At 47.2% G+C, this 17,190-nt stretch overlaps 1 protein-coding gene across 1 annotated transcript in view; it reads left to right on the top strand.

The window, feature by feature from the left end:
- LOC144505236 (vasoactive intestinal polypeptide receptor 1-like) overlaps positions 1-3,402 on the top strand; it is a 35,979-nt gene extending 32,577 nt beyond the window's left edge. The window contains exon 10 of the mRNA XM_078231256.1: positions 1,017-3,402. Within this exon, the coding sequence (XP_078087382.1) occupies positions 1,017-1,187 (171 nt within the window). The 3' untranslated portion in view covers positions 1,188-3,402. The remainder of the gene's footprint in view (positions 1-1,016) is intronic.
- The last annotated feature ends 13,788 nt before the right edge of the window (positions 3,403-17,190 follow it).

Genomic DNA, 17,190 nt, shown 5'->3' with positions numbered 1-17,190 from the left:
ATTAGCTATGGGGAGAGATTGAATAAACTGGGATTGTTCTCCCTGGAAAGACGGAGGGGCGATCGGATAGAAGTTTATAAAATTATGAGGGGTATGGATAAGGGAAACAGTTGGAAGCATTTTTCCCAGGGCAGAAATGACAATTACAAGGGGCACAAGTTCTAGGTAAGGGGGGAAAGGTTCAGTGGAGATGTGCGGGGGGAAGTCTTTTTACACAGAGGGTGGTGGGGGCCTGGAATGCACTGCCAAGTGAGGTGGTTGAGGCAGACACGTTAGCGACATTTAAGACTTATCTGGATAGACACATGAACAGGTGGGGTATAGAGGGATACAGGTCTATGCAGGACAACGTGATCAGTGCAGGCTTGGTGGGCCGGAGGGCCTGTTCCTGTGCTGTACTGTTCTTTGAGAAAGAGACAGAGAGATCTATTTCTCCTCGCAGGTCCCAAACAGCAGCCTCCAGAGAGAGAGAGAGAGCGAACTCTTGCTTCTTCCAGAACCCAGCAGTAACTACCTGCTTTTCCCTGTAAGATTAGCTCCTCCCATTAAGCACATGACTCTTGTCAATCAACCTAATCTTTCGGACTGTGGGAGGAAACCGGAGCACCCGGAGGAAACCCACGCAGACACGGGGAGAATGTGCAGACTCCACACAGACGGTGATCCAAACCGGGAATCGAACCCGGGTCCCTGGCGCTGTGAGGCAGCAGTGCTAACCACTGTGCCACCGTGCTGCTCATTGTAGTGGGAAATTCCTGCCTGAGTATTACTAACTATTGTAAATAGATCTGGATTTGGTGAAGGGACACTGGCCTCGTGGGAGTTATTTTTGTGGGGGAGCGGGAAATTGTAGGACTGTGAGAAAAGAGTAGCAGAGAGGAACTAATTGGAAAGCTCAAATAAAGAGCTGAAACAGGTGTGAGAGTGAGTGAGTGTGAGAGTGAATGAGTGAGTGCGAGTGCGCGTGTGTGCGTCTAATGACTGGAAAGTTCTGACCTGTCTTCTTGCCCCCTCAGGTCCTTGCTGAACTGAGGAAGTATCTGAGAAGCTGGCGCTCGCAGAAGGATCTGTGGCTAAACGATAGACACAAGCGGAACTTCTCGGTGGAAAGCAGCGGCATTAGTTACGTCACTCACATCTCCCTGCTCGAGAAGCTCAGTCCCAAACGGAAATCGTTGGAGCACTGAGGCAGCCTTGGCCTAGTGTGGAACAGTGTCTTGTGCGTTGCATTTAATAAGCTATTTACCAATAATGAATAATGGAGATGACTCGATCAGCCGCACCAAGTTTGATTTCTTCACATGAGAGTTACTTCAGCTTCTGTTCGGTGCCCTTGGTTTCAAAGTGGTTGTTTGTCGTCCTGTGTGGTTGCATGTGGAGAGGTCAGGGTGCCTCCACGGAGAAACATGGCGTAGGAACTCCCCAAACTGCTCTGCAGAACTTGTTTCCCCTCCAGACTGGATCAGCTTAGCACCCGGGCGTCTGAGTTGCAAGGTCAAAACCCACTCTAAAAGAGGCAGGCAGCAAATCTACATTGGTACAGCCATGCAGTACCGAGGGAGTGCTGCACAGTCAGCAGTGCCATCTTGAGGGTGGACAGATGTCCGCCCCGTTGGGTGAAGGCAGAAGATCCAGTGGCACAAAGAGCTGGTCTGAGGCACTGACCTTCTGGCATGCTTATGTAAGAAATCGGAGCAGGAAGCCTGAGGCCTAGTCGGCTATTCTGTACGATCCTGTTCGATCTTCTGCCTCAACAGTGCTTTCCCACTGGATCCCCACATTCCTCATTTCCACTTGAGTCCAAAAGCATGTCTATCCCATCCATTGGACAATTGAGCATTCACGGCCTTCTGGGGTAGTGAATTCCTCAGACCTCTCACCTCTGTACAAAATGGCTGACCCCTCATCCTGCCCCAGTGTCCCAGTATTCTCAACTCTCTAGCCAAGGAAGTGGCCTTTCACCCCCGAGTGGCTACCTCTCAGGTGTGATCCGAGACTCAGTGAATGATCATGGGAGGTGGCACAATGGGCCAGAGCCAATTGGTATCCGTATATACGGGCAGACACAAGAAATTAGATCAGGAGTAGGCTGCATGGCCTGTCGAGCCTGCTCTGCCATTGACTGCAGCCCCAGCACTGCTGCCTCACAGCACCAGGGACTCAAGTTCGTTTCCCGGCTTGGGTCACTGTCTGCGTGGAGTCTGCATGTTCTCCCCGTGTCTGCGTGGGTTTCCTCCGGGTGCTCCAGTTTCCTCCCACAGTCTGAAAGACGTGCTGGTTAGGTGCATTGACCACGCTAAATTCTGTGCCACCGTGTCGCCTTAAGGTATTCCACACTTAAGGGTTGTAATTAATTAAAGGCAGGTAAGTCATTAAATTCGAAACAGTAGGCGAGAGGATGCGATGAAGAAGGAGTTTCAGATAAAGCTCGGCATTTCAGATAAAGCTCGGCACAACATCGTGGGCTGAAGGGCCTGTTCTGTGCTGTACTGTTCTATGTTCTATGAGTAATAATTCAGTCGAGTTCAGATCATAAACAGGCTGACAGTCCAGTACAGTTCCGAGGAAGTGCTACATTGTCAGAGGTGCTGCCTTTCAGATAATACTTCAATGCGTCTGCCTCTGTTGGGCGGATATAAAAGAAATTCCTGTGACACAATTTAAAAAGAAAGCAGGTGGTATTAACGGGACGGGGGGAATTTTCTCGCCTCGCCTGCCAAGGGAATCGTAGCGGACAGGGAGGGCGGTGGGGGGGGGGCGGTGCATGGACGATGCAAAGATCCATTGACCTCGGGTGGGATTTTCCGGCGAGCGGGCCGGAAAATCCTGCCCTAAGTGTCCCAGCCAATACCTATCCAGCAGGCAAAGCAGGTAATGTGGTCATTAGAGGGTGATAGTGGGCTGGTGGTAATTGGTATTCCAGAGACCCCGGCTCGTGTTTTGGGGACATTAGGACAGCTGGTGGAATTTACATCTGGAATTGAAAGCTCGTCTCAGTAATGGTGACCATGAAATTATCATCGATTGCCGTAAAAAACCCATCTGGTTCACTAATGTCCTTTAGGGAAGGAAATCTGCCATCCTTACCCGGTCTGGCCTACATGTGACTCTTAATTTCCCTCTGAAATGGCATTAGGCATGGGCAAACATTGCAGGCCCTGCTGCACCACTCATATCCCATATCAATGGAAACAAATTAAAACATGCTACCGTGCAAAGGGACCTGGGGGTCCTTGTGCATGAGACGCAAAAGCCCAGTCTGCAGGTACAACAGGTGATCAAGAAGGCAAATGGGATGTTGGCCTATATCGCGAGGGGGATAGAATATAAAAGCAGGGATGTCTTGATGCACCTGTACAGGGCATTGGTGAGGCCGCAGCTGGAATACTGTGTGCAGTATTGGTCCCCTTATATGAGGAAGGATATATTGGCATTGGAGGGAGTGCAGAGAAGGTTCACCAGGTTGATACCGGAGATGAGGGGTTTGGATTATGAGGAGAGGCTGAGGAGATTGGGTTTGTACTCGTTGGAGTTTAGAAGGATGAGGGGGGATCTTATGGAGACTTATAAGATAATGCGGGGGCTGGATAGGGTGGAGGCGGAGAGATTCTTTCCACTTAGTAAGGAAGTTAAAACTAGAGGACACAGCCTCAAAATAAAGGGGGGTCGGTTTAAGACAGAGTTGAGGAGGAACTTCTTCTCCCAGAGGGTGGTGAATCTCTGGAATTCTCTGCCCACTGAGGTGGTGGAGGCTACCTCGCTGAATATGTTTAAAGCGCGGATGGATGGATTCCTGATCGGTAAGGGAATTAAGGGTTATGGGGATCAGGCGGGTAAGTGGTACTGATCCACGTCAGATCAGCCATGATCTTATTGAATGGCGGGGCAGGCTCGAGGGGCTAGATGGCCTACTCCTGCTCCTATTTCTTATGTTCTTATGTAAAAGAGCTATTTTTAAAAATGACCTTGTTGCTGTTTGTAGGAGCTTGTCATTGTGATGATACTGTGCCTTTAAAAATGTATTTATATCATGTTTCTTGTAAGAGGTATGTTTAAAATTCAGCTCTGTTTTCAACAGTGCCAATTTGTCTGCATCAGGCAGCTCAAATATTGAGAATCCAGGATGATGACTGATTTTAGCTAATGATGTGTTTGTCTTAACAGAGTTAATGCCTTTTTGTTCATTTGGGTTTCCCTTGGGGTTTCAGAGTAGGGTTTTGATTAGATTGATTGATAGAGTCATGTGGTTAATAAGAGCTTGCCGGAAAGACAGTGTTTTAGTTTCATTTTTATAAATCAAGAGCAGTTGCTGACTGGAGCGGTTTAAAAGAGATGATGCTCTATCTCTCTCTGAAAAGATCTCTCTCACTCCAAAGGTGTTCAGAAAGCTCTAGGGCTGTTAATAAGCACATTTGTCCGTGTTGTTTGCTAACTGATTTTGAAGAGGGGTTTTAAATCTGTAAAAGGAATGTTGCTCAAATTGGAACTAATAGAGATAAGTTAGCAGTTAAGGATTGTATCTTGTCATGTTTAAGTATTGTTCAAATATTAAATGTTAAACTGATCCATTTGTTATAGTTAAACTGTGTTGTTAAATAACAAAAACAGAAAATGCTGGAAAATCTCGGCAGGCCTGACAGCATTTATGGGGAGAGAATATAGAGCCAACGTTTCGAGTCCAGATGACGAATGGTCACTCAGATTCAAAACATTGGCTCTATTCTCTCTCCACAGATGCTGTCAGACTTGCTGAGATTTTCCAGCACTTTCTGTTCTTGTTTCAGATTCCAGCATCTGCAGTATTTTGCATTTATCTGTATTGTTAAATAAAGTTTGTTTTGATAAAAGCTCCCTGGTTTTGTCAATAGGATCCCACCTGGCGTGAAAAATCATATCCTCACATTAATGCCAAATATAGTTGGGGTCTAGTTTAACTTCATCACATATTTCATAGGATCCCTAGTGGAGAAGGAGGCCATTCGGCCCATTGAGTCTGCACCGACCACAATCCCACCCAGGCCCTATCCCTGTAATCCCACATATTTACCCTGCTAATCCCCCTGACCCTAGGGTCAATTTAGCATGGCCAATCCACCTAACCCGCACATCTTTGGACTGTGGGAGGAAACCGGAGCACCCGGAAGAAACCCACGCAGACACGGGGAGAATGTGCATAGTCCACACAGAGTGACCCGAGGCCGGAATTGAACCCGGGTCCCTGGCGCTGTGAGGCAGCAGTGCTAACCATTGTGCCACCGTGCCGCCCTGTTTCTGATCTCGTACCCGAACACCATGTACAAATGTCTGTCCCCAATTTACAAGTGTGACTACTCTTCAGTAGTTTTCGATTGGCAGTGAAAAGTATTGGAACATCCTGTTGTGTGGAAACGCAAGATCCTTGGTGGGATTTTCCGGCCGCGCTTGCCCCAAGACTGGAAAATCATGCCCAAGATCACTGGATTTTTGCGTGGTCCGTGTCCCGCCCGCTACAGTCCCGTGGCAGACGGGACGGGAAAATTCCGCCCTCTTGTAGGACATAATGCGATAGACAGAGTCTGATATCCCATCATCCTGTGCTGTAACATTCTGGAGTGTTGCTATCGAGGGATTTGCTGATTAGCACTATGTACTTTGGACGGAACGGTGACATAGTGGTGAGCACTGCTGCCTCACAGCGTCAGGGACCCGGGTTCGATTCCTGACTAGGGTCACTGTCTGTGTGGAGTTTGCACATTCTCCCCGTGTCTGTGAGGGTTTCCTCCGGGTGCTCCGGTTTCCTCCCACAGTCCAAAGATGTGCGGGTTGGGTGAATAGGCCATGCTAAATTGACCCTAGTGTCAGGGGGATTAGCAGGGTAAATGAGGGTTATGGGAATAGGGCCTGGGTGGGATTGTGGTCGGTACAGACTTGATGGGCTGAATGGCCTCCTATATTGTAGGGATTCTATGATTCTATTGTGAATATAGTAACAAAGCATTTGCGGCGATCAGAATAGCTCTTGAAATTCTGGCTTCGAAACCCACTTTCCTCCAGTGTAAACAATGTTATTTGTATAAAAGCAAAAAAATGAAATGAAAGCCGCCACAGTCCCAGATGACCATAGACTGCTCTCGCCTTTGAGAGGGAGAACTGACTGGTGGTGATTTAACCTGAGGGTCACCGCACTTCAGGTCAGGGGCAAGATTGAGAAGACGGGGTCTTCATAGATAACCACAGCCAGTGCGGGAATTGGCTGGATGGCTGGTTAGTGATAAAAGCAAATACTGAGTCACTGAAGGCTGTTTTGTTTGCTATTCCTATCTGCCTGTGTTCCAATTGCTGTAAGTAGAATCATAGAGGTTTACAGCATGGAAACAGGCCCTTCGGCCCAACTTGTCCATGCCACCCTTTTTTTAAACCCCTAAGCTAGTCCCAGTTGGCCACATTTGGTCCATATCCCTCTATACCCATCTTACCCATGTAACTGAATGCTTTTTAAAAGACAAAATTGTACCCGCCTCTACTACTGCCTCTGGCAGCTTGTTCCAGACACTCACCACCCTCTGTGTGAAAAAATACTTGTTGATGCATCACTGTTAAGATTTCTAAAGATTAATCTGTGAGCAGAAAGATGCTAAATAAACATAATATGCATAAGTTTTTTAAAGTTTATTTATTAGTGTCACAAGTAGGCTTACATTAACACTGCAATGAAGTTACTGTGAAAATCCCCTAACCCGGTGTCTGTTCGGGTTCACTGAGGGAGAATTTAGCATGGCCAATGCACCTAACCAGCACGTCTTTCGGACTTTGGGAGGAAACCGGAGCACCCGGAGGAAACCCACGCAGACACGGGGAGAACGTGCAAACTCCACACAGACAGTGACCCAAGCTGGGAATCGAACCCGGGTCCCTCGCGCTGTGAGGCAGCAATGCTAATCACTGTGCCACCGTGCCACCCCATGGTGCCCTCCCAGCTAGTCCCAGTTGCCCACGTTTGGCCCATATCCCTCTGTTTCCTTTCCCACCCATGTACTAATCCAAATGTTTTTTAAATGTTGCAGTGTTAATGTAAGCCTACTTGTGACACTAATAGATAAACTTAAAATTGATAAACCTAAACAAATTCATATACCCTCTGAAACAACAGCTTGGTTCAAGGGAATTAGGAGTGGGATTTTGTCCCATTAAAGGGGGGGAAAAAAATCACATGACAGCATCCACAATATTAAGACAGAGGAACATTTAATGAAATTGTCACATTGTTTCATCACTATAAAAAACTCTAATATATACATCTATGCACATCGATAATGTCCCACCCATTGTAAATAGCAAATAAATAACAGCTCTGGGACGCTTCCAATTGTTAATATTAACACAATAATAGACTTGAGTAACACACCGTGGTCCTTCATTGCTCCTAAGGTTGCCTCAGGAGTAAACAGGACAATCATTCACATGACGTAGAAATACCATCACTAATACTATCAATCTGTACAGCCTTTTACGTCAATTCTCCGCCAACTGTTTGGAATGCAAACTGGATTTTACAGAGTTACTGTTTCCCCACAAGGATTAATTGTCAAAGGATGGTGCGGCACCTGGAAAAGGCCATTCGGGCCCTTGTGCCCAAGCCAGCTCTTTAATAAAGACAATCCCATTGGTCAGACAACATTTGAATCCTTGTTTTAAAATTCCTATCTCAATAAACTCCTCCAGCCCCACAACCCTCTGTCTGAGATTTCTACACTCCCCTCTTGCGCTATTTTAATCACGCGACTATTATTGACCTTGTCTTTAGTTCTTATTCATCCATTGGACATGGCCATTGCTAGTTGGCCAGCATTTATTACCCATCCCTCGTTGACCTTGAGAAGGTGGTCTTCTCAGCACGTGGACTGTAGCGATTCAAGAAGGCAGCTCACCAGCACCTTCTCAAGGGCAACCAGGGATGGGCAATAAATGTTGGCCCAGCCAGTGACGCCCATGTCCCATGAATAAATAAAACAAAAAACCTAGGCCCCTTTCCCACCCTCAAACCTCTTCGCCTCCCGATCTCGCTTTTCAAGACGTCTCTTCAAAGACTTACCTCTTCCACCCAGCTTTTGGTCACCTGCCCTATCACTTCCTTTGCTGCCAAACCAGTGAAGCATGTTGGGAAGTTTCAAGATGCTATCTCAATGTAATTTGCTGGTTTTTGTTGTTACTGTTGAACCTGCTTCCAGCGCCCTTTCAGGTGATGCATTCTGGATCACAGCAAAAGATCGTCCCCTCATCTCTAACCCTCCCTCTCCCCCACCCACAGATCTATGGCTAATGATCTTAAATCTGTGCCCTTCAGGGCAAAGGGAAATCAGCATTAAGTGTAAAGGTTTGGGGAAGAACAAACTAACATTTGTACAGGAGAACTCCCAGGAGGAAAAAAAAACAGTTTGGACCAGTATCCCTTTTACTGGTGTTCCATTTTAAAGTATACAAGACTGGTTCAGACCAGTATTCTTATTTTCCCGTTTCACTGGTATTCCATTATAAAGTATGATGTGGAGGTGCCGGCGTTGGACTGGGGTGGGCACAGTAAGAAGTCTCACAGCACCAGGTTAAAGTCCAACCGGTTTATTTGGAATCACGAGCTTTCGGAGCGCTGCTCCTTCACTCACCTGATGAAGGAGCTGCGCTCTGTAAGCTCGTGATTCCAAATAAACCTGTTGGACTTTAACCTGGTATTTTAAAGTATACAAGACCAGTTTTCCTACTTCCCTGTTTTACTAGCATTCCATTTTAAAGTGTACAAGACCAGTTTGGACCAGTATTCTTATTGCCCTCGCCCCTTTTACTGGTATTCCATTTTAAAGTATGCAAGACCAGTTTGGGCCAGTATTCTTGGCCGGAATTCTCCCATCCTGCCCGCCACTGGAATTTTAGCGGGCGGGTTGCGGACAATGTGAAAACCCATTGACAGCCGGGTGGGAATTTCCGGCTTTTAGACCAGCGCGGCTGGAGAATTCCGCCGCTTATTTCCCCGTTTTACCAGTGTCCCACTTTAAAGTACACAAGACCAGTTCAGACCAGCCTTCCTACTCCCTCCTCTGGCTGCTTTCTTCTTGAGTTGAGTTCACCTTCAGTGGGGAAGGCCGCAGCATCTGGAGTGCGAGGTTTCATTGTTAGGACACACAGGAGGAGGCCATTCAGGCTCTCGGGCCTGTTCTGCCACACAATCAGATTGTGGCTGATTTATACCTGAATGCTATTCAGCCACCTTTGCTCAATTAACCCTTTGCATCTCAGTCTATCATCTACAATTGATTCAGCAGTCACAACCTTCCGGGGAGCAGCAGTTTCCAGATGCTTGTTGCCCCACCTGATTTGATGCCTCAGCATAACTTGACCCTAACTTGAAGATGACGCCCCTTTGTTCTGGATTCCTCCACTACAGGACAATAATTTCTCTATCCATCAAATCGTTTCACCATTTTACTCGATTTGAATAGTATTAAAATCAGAGTAAGAGTTCCTGCAGATATTTAAATAAGAGTTAACAGAGTGAGTGTTGTTGGTCCAATACAAAGTGTGAATGGGGAACTGAAAATGGAAAGCAGAGCTAGAGCATAATGGCACGGTGGTGAGCACTGCTGCCTCACGGCCGCCAGGGGCCCGGGTTCAATTCCCGGCTTGGGGGTCACCGTCTGTGCGGAGTTTGCACGTTCTCCCTGTGTCAGCCTGGGTTTCCTCCGGGTGCTCCGGTTTCCTCCCACAGTCCAACAAATGTGCTGATTAGGTGCATTGGCCATGCTAAATTCTCCCTCAGTGTACCCGAACAGGCACCGGAGTGTGGCAACTGGGGGATTTACATAGTAACTTCAAAGAACAAAGAAAAGTACAGCACAGGAATAGGTCCTTCGGCCCTCCTAGCCTGTGCCGATCATGATGGCCTAACCAAACTAAACAAAAACCTTCTGCCCCTCTATTCCCTCCCTATTCATGCACCCATCCAGATGCCTCTTAAATGTTGCTAATGTGCCTGCTTCCACCACCTCCTCTGGCAGCGCGTTCCAGGCACCCACCACTCTCTGCGTGAAAAACTTCCCCCCCGCACATCTCCCTTAAACTTTCCCCCTCTCACCTTGAACCTGTGCCCCTTGTAATTGACACTTCCACCCTGGGGAAAAAGCCTCTGACTATCCACCCTGTCGATGCCTCTCATCATTCTGTAGACCTCTATCAGGTCTCCCCTCAGCCTCCGTCTTTCCAGTGAAAACAATCCTAGTTTATTCAACCTCTCCTCATAGCCAACACCCTCGAGACCAGACAACATCCTGGTGAACCTTCTTTGCACTCTCTCCATCCATTGCGGTGTTAATGTAAGCCTACTTGTGACACTGACAAATAAACTTTAAAAGTAGGGCAGCTGAATCGAACAGGAATCTTGAATTGGTCTTCAGAATGGACTACACAAGCAACATCCCAGAAATAGCTGTGAGTCAGGAAGTGGAAGGGAGGAAGGAACTCAGGAAAACTACAATCACCAGAGAAGTAGTTTTGAGTAAATATTTAGATCTGCAGGTTGTCAATAATCTGTCCTCAAGGGACTGGCAGAGGGGAAATAGGAATACTGGTCCAAATTGGTATTGTATACTTTAAAATGGAATACTAGTATAAGGGGAAATAAGAATACTGGTCTTGTATATATTAAAATGGGACACCAGTAAAACGGGGAAATAAGAATACAGGTCTGAACTGGTCTTGTATACTTTAAAAAGGAATACCAGTAAAACGGGGAAATAATACTGTTTCGAACTGGAAGACCGGTTTTAGCCACATGTTTATGTGAGTGTCCTCTGTCGGACCAGATATTCACTCCTGCACACCTGCTAACCAGATAAACAATATCACAGTGGTTACTGCGGCCTCACAGCGCCAGAGACCCAGGTTCAATTCTGACCTTGGGTGACTGTACGGAGTTTGCACATTCTCCCCGTGTCTGATTGGGTTTTCTCCGAGTGCTCCATTTTCCTCCCACTGTCCAAAGATGTGCGGATTAGGTGGATTGGCCATGATAAATTGTCCCTTAGTGTCCAAAGGTGTGCAGGTTAGGGGGATTGGCCATGCTAAATTGCCCCTTAGTGTCCAAAGATATGTAAGTTAGGTGGATTGGCCATGCTAAATTGTCCCTTAGTGTCCAAAGATGTGCAGGTTAGGTGGATTGGCCATGTTAAATTGTCCCTTAGTGTCCAAAGATGTGCAGGTTAGGTGGATTGGCCATGCTAAATTGCCCCTTAGTGTCCAAAGATGTGTAAGTTAGGTGGATTGGCCATGCTAAATTGTCCCTTAGTGTCCAAAGATGTGTAAGTTAGGTGGATTGGCCATGCTAAATTGTCCCTTAGTGTCCAAAGATGTGTAAGTTAGGTGGATTGGCCATGCTAAATTGTCCCTTAGTGTCCAAAGATGTGTAAGTTAGGTGGATTGGCCATGCTAAATTGTCCCTTAGTGTCCAAAGATGTGCAGTTTAGGGGGATTGGCCATGCTAAATTGTGCCTTGGTGTCCAAAGATGTGCAGTTTAGGTGGATTGGCTATGTTAAATTGTGCCTTGGTGTCCAAAGATGTGCAGGTTAGGGGGATTGGCCATGGTAAATGGGTGGGGTTACAGGGATTGGGCAATGGGGGCCTCTTCAAACATCTATCAGTCCCCTATACACCACAGCTGAGCATTTACAACTCCCGAGAGAAGGGAATCCCAAAGATTCACAACACTCGAGAAGAAATTTCTCCTTATCTCAGTCTCGACTGGCCGACCCCTTATGCTGAGTTCACATCCCAGATTTCTAGATATTCCGAGCCAATGGAAATCAGCCTCTCACCATCTCTCCCATCAATCCCACAGCGCTGCCCAACCTCTGAGAGGGCATCAGAAGGACTCGATTCTCTTTTTTGTCCCACGGTTGGTTGAACAGTTCACCTCGGATTTGAAATTCCCAAGAACAGCTTCTTCCCTGCTGCCATTAGACTTCTGAATGGACCTACCTTATATTAACTGATCATAGAATCCCTACAGTACAGAAGGAGGCCATTCGGCCTTTTCATGCCTGCACCGACAATAATCCCACTCTATCCCCGTAACCCCGCATATTTACCCTGCTACTCCCCCCAAAACTAGGGTCAATTTAGCACGGCCAATCAACCTAACCCGCACATCTTTGGACTGTGGGAGGAAACCGGAGCACCCGGAGGAAATCCACGCAAACACGGGGAGAATGCGCAAACTCCGCACAGACAGTGACCCGAGCCGGGAATCGAACCCGGGACCCTGGCGCTGTGAGGCAGCAGTGTTAACCACTGTGTCACTGAGCTGCCGTTTCTCTGCACCCTATCTGTAACTGCAGCACGATATTCTGCACCCTGTCTTTTCCTTCTCCCCCATGTACTCTATGAACAATAAATCTGGCATGTCCGCTATGACTCTCACTAACGTTTACAGATGCACCATAGAAAGCATTCTTTCTGGTTGTATCACAGCTTGGTCTGGCTCCTGCTCTGCCCAAGACCGCAAGAAACTACAAAAGGTCGTGAATGTAGCCCAATCCATCACGCAAACCAGCCTCCCATCCATGGACTCTGTCTACACTTCCCGCTTCCTCGGAAAAGCAGCCAGCTTAATTAAGGACCCCACGCACCCCGGACATTCTCTCTTCCACCTTCTTCCTTCGGGAAAAAGATACAAAAGTCTGAGGTCACGAACCAACCGACTCAAGAACAGCTTCTTCCCTGCTGCTGTCAGACTTTTGAATGGACTTACCTCGCATTAAGTTGATCTTTCTCTACACCCTAGCTATGACTGTAACACTGCATTCTGCACTCTCTCCTTTCTTTCTCTATGAACAGTATGCTTTGTCTGTATAGCGCGCATGAAACAATACTTTTCACTGTATGTTAATACATGTGACAATAATAAATCAAATCAAATCAACACTACATTCTGCACCCTCTCCTTTCCTTCTCCCCTATGTACTCTATGAACGGTATGTTTTGTCTGTATAGTGCGCAAGAAACAATACTTTTCACTGTATGTTAATACATGTGACAATAATAAATCAAATCAAATCAACACTACATTCTGCACCCTCACTTTTCCTTCTCCCCTATGTACTCTATGAACGGTATGTTTTGTCTGTATAGTGCGCAAGAAACAATACTTTTCACTGTATGTTAATACATGTGACAATAATAAATCAAATCAAATCAACACTACATTCTGCACCCTCTCCTTTCCTTCTCCCCTATGTACTCTATGAACGGTATGTTTTGTTTGTATAGCACGCAAGAAACAATACTTTTCACTGTGTCCCAATACATGTGACAATAATAAATCAATTCAATTCATGAGTCCCAGGGAGAATTATCACTTGGCTGCATAGATTGATAGCAAATTGTTGAACATTTACACATCATCAGCATGGCTAAAACATCTAGAATAATTAGGGCTGCAAAACACGCATTATGCACACATTACATAAAGCTCACTTATTTTATCTTCAAAAAGATCGGACTCCACTATGAATAACCACCGCATCACTTAATTATCTGTGTTACAAACTTTCAGGTGTAAAAAATAGCTTTACAACTCAGACAACAGGCCTCGGGACCAAGAGAAAGGATGAACAATAGATCGTTGAGTCACACCCAACAGAAGGCGCAACGAGCAGGATTCTACCCCCCCCCCCTCCCGCCCTACCCAAAACCCCTGAATTGGGTTTCCGTTTGGGGAGGATTCTGTATAAAATTTCTTCCCCATGATAATCAGGGATGGATACAAGGACCAAGGAGGTGTACATTCAGAGTTCAACGGTTCCCATCAATAACATTCCCCTTCTCTCGATCAGGTTCCGCAGTGTAACCCACGGAACTAGCTTTGCCGTCCACCATTTCCGCAGAGCTGCCACCTTTTCGTTCAGAATTTCGTGTCCAGTCACTGGTGCGCCCGTTACTCATGCCTCGCTGGGTGCCCCACGCGGTCCTTCCTCCCCTGTCTTATTTATTACACAAGCATCAGCTTCGTGCTGCAAAAGGATTTTCCGCTCTCCACAAGCGAGGGATTGGGGTATGAAACCACAGCTAACTACTAAGCAGCTGCTCTGTGCAATAACAAGATGGAGAACCCATTCCCCGCTGGCATGGACAAGATCATTGAAGGGTCAATGTTAACCTAACTCACCCAGCTGTGAATTGGCAAAATCAGGGGCAGTGGGTACAGGCGGTCTTGTGGCACAGTGAGTAGCATTGAAACATAGAAACTAGAAGCAGGAGTGGGCCATTCGGCCCTTCGAGCCTGTTCCGCCATTCATTTTGATCATGGCTGATCAAAGAACAAAGAACAAAGAACAGTACAGCACAGGAAACAGGCCCTTCGGCCCTCCAAGCCTGTGCCGCTCCTTGGTCCAACTAGACCAATCGTTTGTATCCCTCCATTCCCAGACTGCTCATGTGACTATCCAGGTAAGTCTTAAACGATGTCAGCGTGCCTGCCTCCACCACCCTACTTGGCAGCGCATTCCAGGCCCCCACCACCCTCTGTGTAAAAAACGTCCCTCTGATGTCTGAGTTATACTTCGCCCCTCTCAGCTTGAGCCCGTGACCCCTCGTGATCGTCACCTCCGACCTGGGAAAAAGCTTCCCACTGTTCACCCTATCTATACCCTTCATAATCTTGTACACCTCTATTAGATCTCCCCTCATTCTCCGTCTTTCCAAGGAGAACAACCCCAGTCTACCCAATCTCTCCTCATAGCTAAGACCCTCCATACCAGGCAACATCCTGGTAAACCTTCTCTGCACTCTCTCCAATGATCATCGAATTCAATATCCTGACTCCCCCCTTCCGTCCCATATCCCTTGATCCCTTTAGCCCCAAGAGCTATATCTAATTTCTTCTTGAAGTCAGACAATGTTTTGGCCTCAACTACATTCGGTGGGAGTGAATTCCACACATTCACCACCCTCTGGGTGAAGAAATTTCTCCTCACCTCAGTTCTAAAAGGTTTGCCCCTTATCCTCAAACTATGACCCCTAGTTCTGGACTCCCCCACCATTGGGAACATTCTTTCTGAATATACCCTGTCTAACCCTGTTAGAATTTTATAAGTTTCTATGAAATCCTCCCCATTCTTCTGAACTCCAGTGAATATAATCCAACTGACTTTGTCTCTCCTCATGTCGTCCCTGCCTCTTAGTCTCTCCTCATGTCGTCCCTGCCTCTTAGTCTCTCCTCATGTTGCACCTTCCTTGGCCATCAAGTCCATCAAGATGGCCAAGGAAGGTGCGTTCATAATGTGACCAAACAGATTGAGTGTCAACCTGTAAATCCTTCCAAACGCGTCAATGGTTGACAGGAAGAGCGGGAGAGACTCCTGGTCAGCGGAATGGTGCCCCTCAGGGTATAAGCCCCCTGGCGACAGACCAGAGACCTGTTCTGGAAATTACTAGCTATGGAAACAGACAAAAGTCTGCCTTGGGTGCGGGAAGAGAGTTGGAATTGGAGGGGCAATGGTGGCTCTGAACTCTCTGCTGGCTTGCCCTGTTTAAAGGGATTGGCGCAGTTAGAAGTCTCACAACACCAGGTTAAAGTCCAATAGGTTTATTTGGTAGCACGAGCTTTCGGAGCGCTGCTCCTTCATCAGGTAAGTCCTGATGAAGGGGCAGCGCTCCGAAAGCTCCTGGTACCAAATAAACCTGTTGGACTTTAACCTGGTGTTGTGAGACTTCTAACTGTGCCCACCCCAGTCCAATGCCGGCATCTCCACATCCTGTTTAAAGGGGTTGGAATTGGGCAGAGCACTAAACTAGCAACGCACCCATTCCAGCCAGGTTCCCGAAGGGTGGCGGAAATTAAAGCTCCCCCTGACTCAATCTACCATTGTCCTTCGTGGGCAATCGACATTATTCCTCCCAGTAAAAAAGAACTCAGGAGTAGAAGGAAAAACCGTGCAAAGGTTTTAGTTTCCGTCCAGTGATAAACTTGCAGATGTAAACTAATGCCTCATCATTCACTTGCGGTTGACAAAACCCTTCATCTTTTAAAGGAAACAGATTTTGCTCTGTCTTAATCACCAACTCTATAGGTTCATTTGCGGAATTTTGGCAGCATCATGCAGAGAGATTAAGAAATTGAAATTCTTTTTTTAGTTCTGTCTAAACAGTGTTATACGTAATGAAGCACTGTTTATACAGTGTCACACATAACTAAGTGCTAATTGTGCAAGTCACTACGCTTCAAGCACTCTGTGTTAACTCCTAACTAATTCATAGAAATCATAGAAATCATAGAAACCCTACAGTGCAGAAGGAGGCCATTCGGCCCATCGAGTCTGCACCGACCACAATCCCACCCAAGCCCCACATATCTACCCACTAATCCCTCTAACCTACGCATCTCAGGACTCTAAGGGGCAATGTTTAACCTGGCCAATCAACCTAACCCGCACATCTTTGGACTGTGGGAGGAAACCGGAGCACCCGGAGGAAACCCACGCAGACACAAGGAGAATGTGCAAACTCCACACAGACAGTGACCCGAGCCGGGAATCGAACCCAGGACCCTGGAGCTGTGAAGCAGCAGTGCTAACCACTGTGCTACCGTGCCGCCCACTACCAAAGGTTACTACAAATCATGAGCCTTTCTAATTGGACAGCAGAGCGGCACAGTGGTTAGCACTGCTGCCTCACAGTGCCAGGGAACCTGGGTTCAATTCCAGCCACAGGTCACTGCCTGTGTGGGGTTTGCATGTTCTCCCCGTGTCTGAGTGGGTTTCCTCCCACAGTCCAAAGATGTGCGCGTTAGGTGGATTGGCCATGCTAAAATGCCCCTTAGTGTCAGGGGGACTAGCAGGGTGGATGAGTGGGGTTAAGGGGATAGGGCTTAGGTGGGATTGTGGTCCCTGCAGATGGGCCAAGTGGCCTCCCTCTGCACTGTAGGATTCTATAATCACTGCTGCGCCCATCACTCAAGTTCCACTTCAAGCGTTTAAGGGAAGGCTCCTCTCTGGGTTAGAGGGTTAGCATTGTGGGTTGACTTGTGGGCGGCACGGTGACAGTCTCACAGCTGCCAGGGCTCCAGTTCAATTCCGGCCTTGGGTCACTCTCCCTGTGCAATCCGCACGTTCTCGTGTCTGCGTGGGTTTCCTCCGGGTGCTCCAGTTTCCTCCGCAGTCCAAAGATGT

Source organism: Mustelus asterias, chromosome 2, assembly GCF_964213995.1.
Source record: "Mustelus asterias chromosome 2, sMusAst1.hap1.1, whole genome shotgun sequence".
NCBI classification, from domain to species: Eukaryota; Metazoa; Chordata; class Chondrichthyes; order Carcharhiniformes; family Triakidae; genus Mustelus; species Mustelus asterias.
Note: the sequence above shows the minus strand (reverse complement) of the source record. Positions and strands in the feature narration are given on the sequence as shown.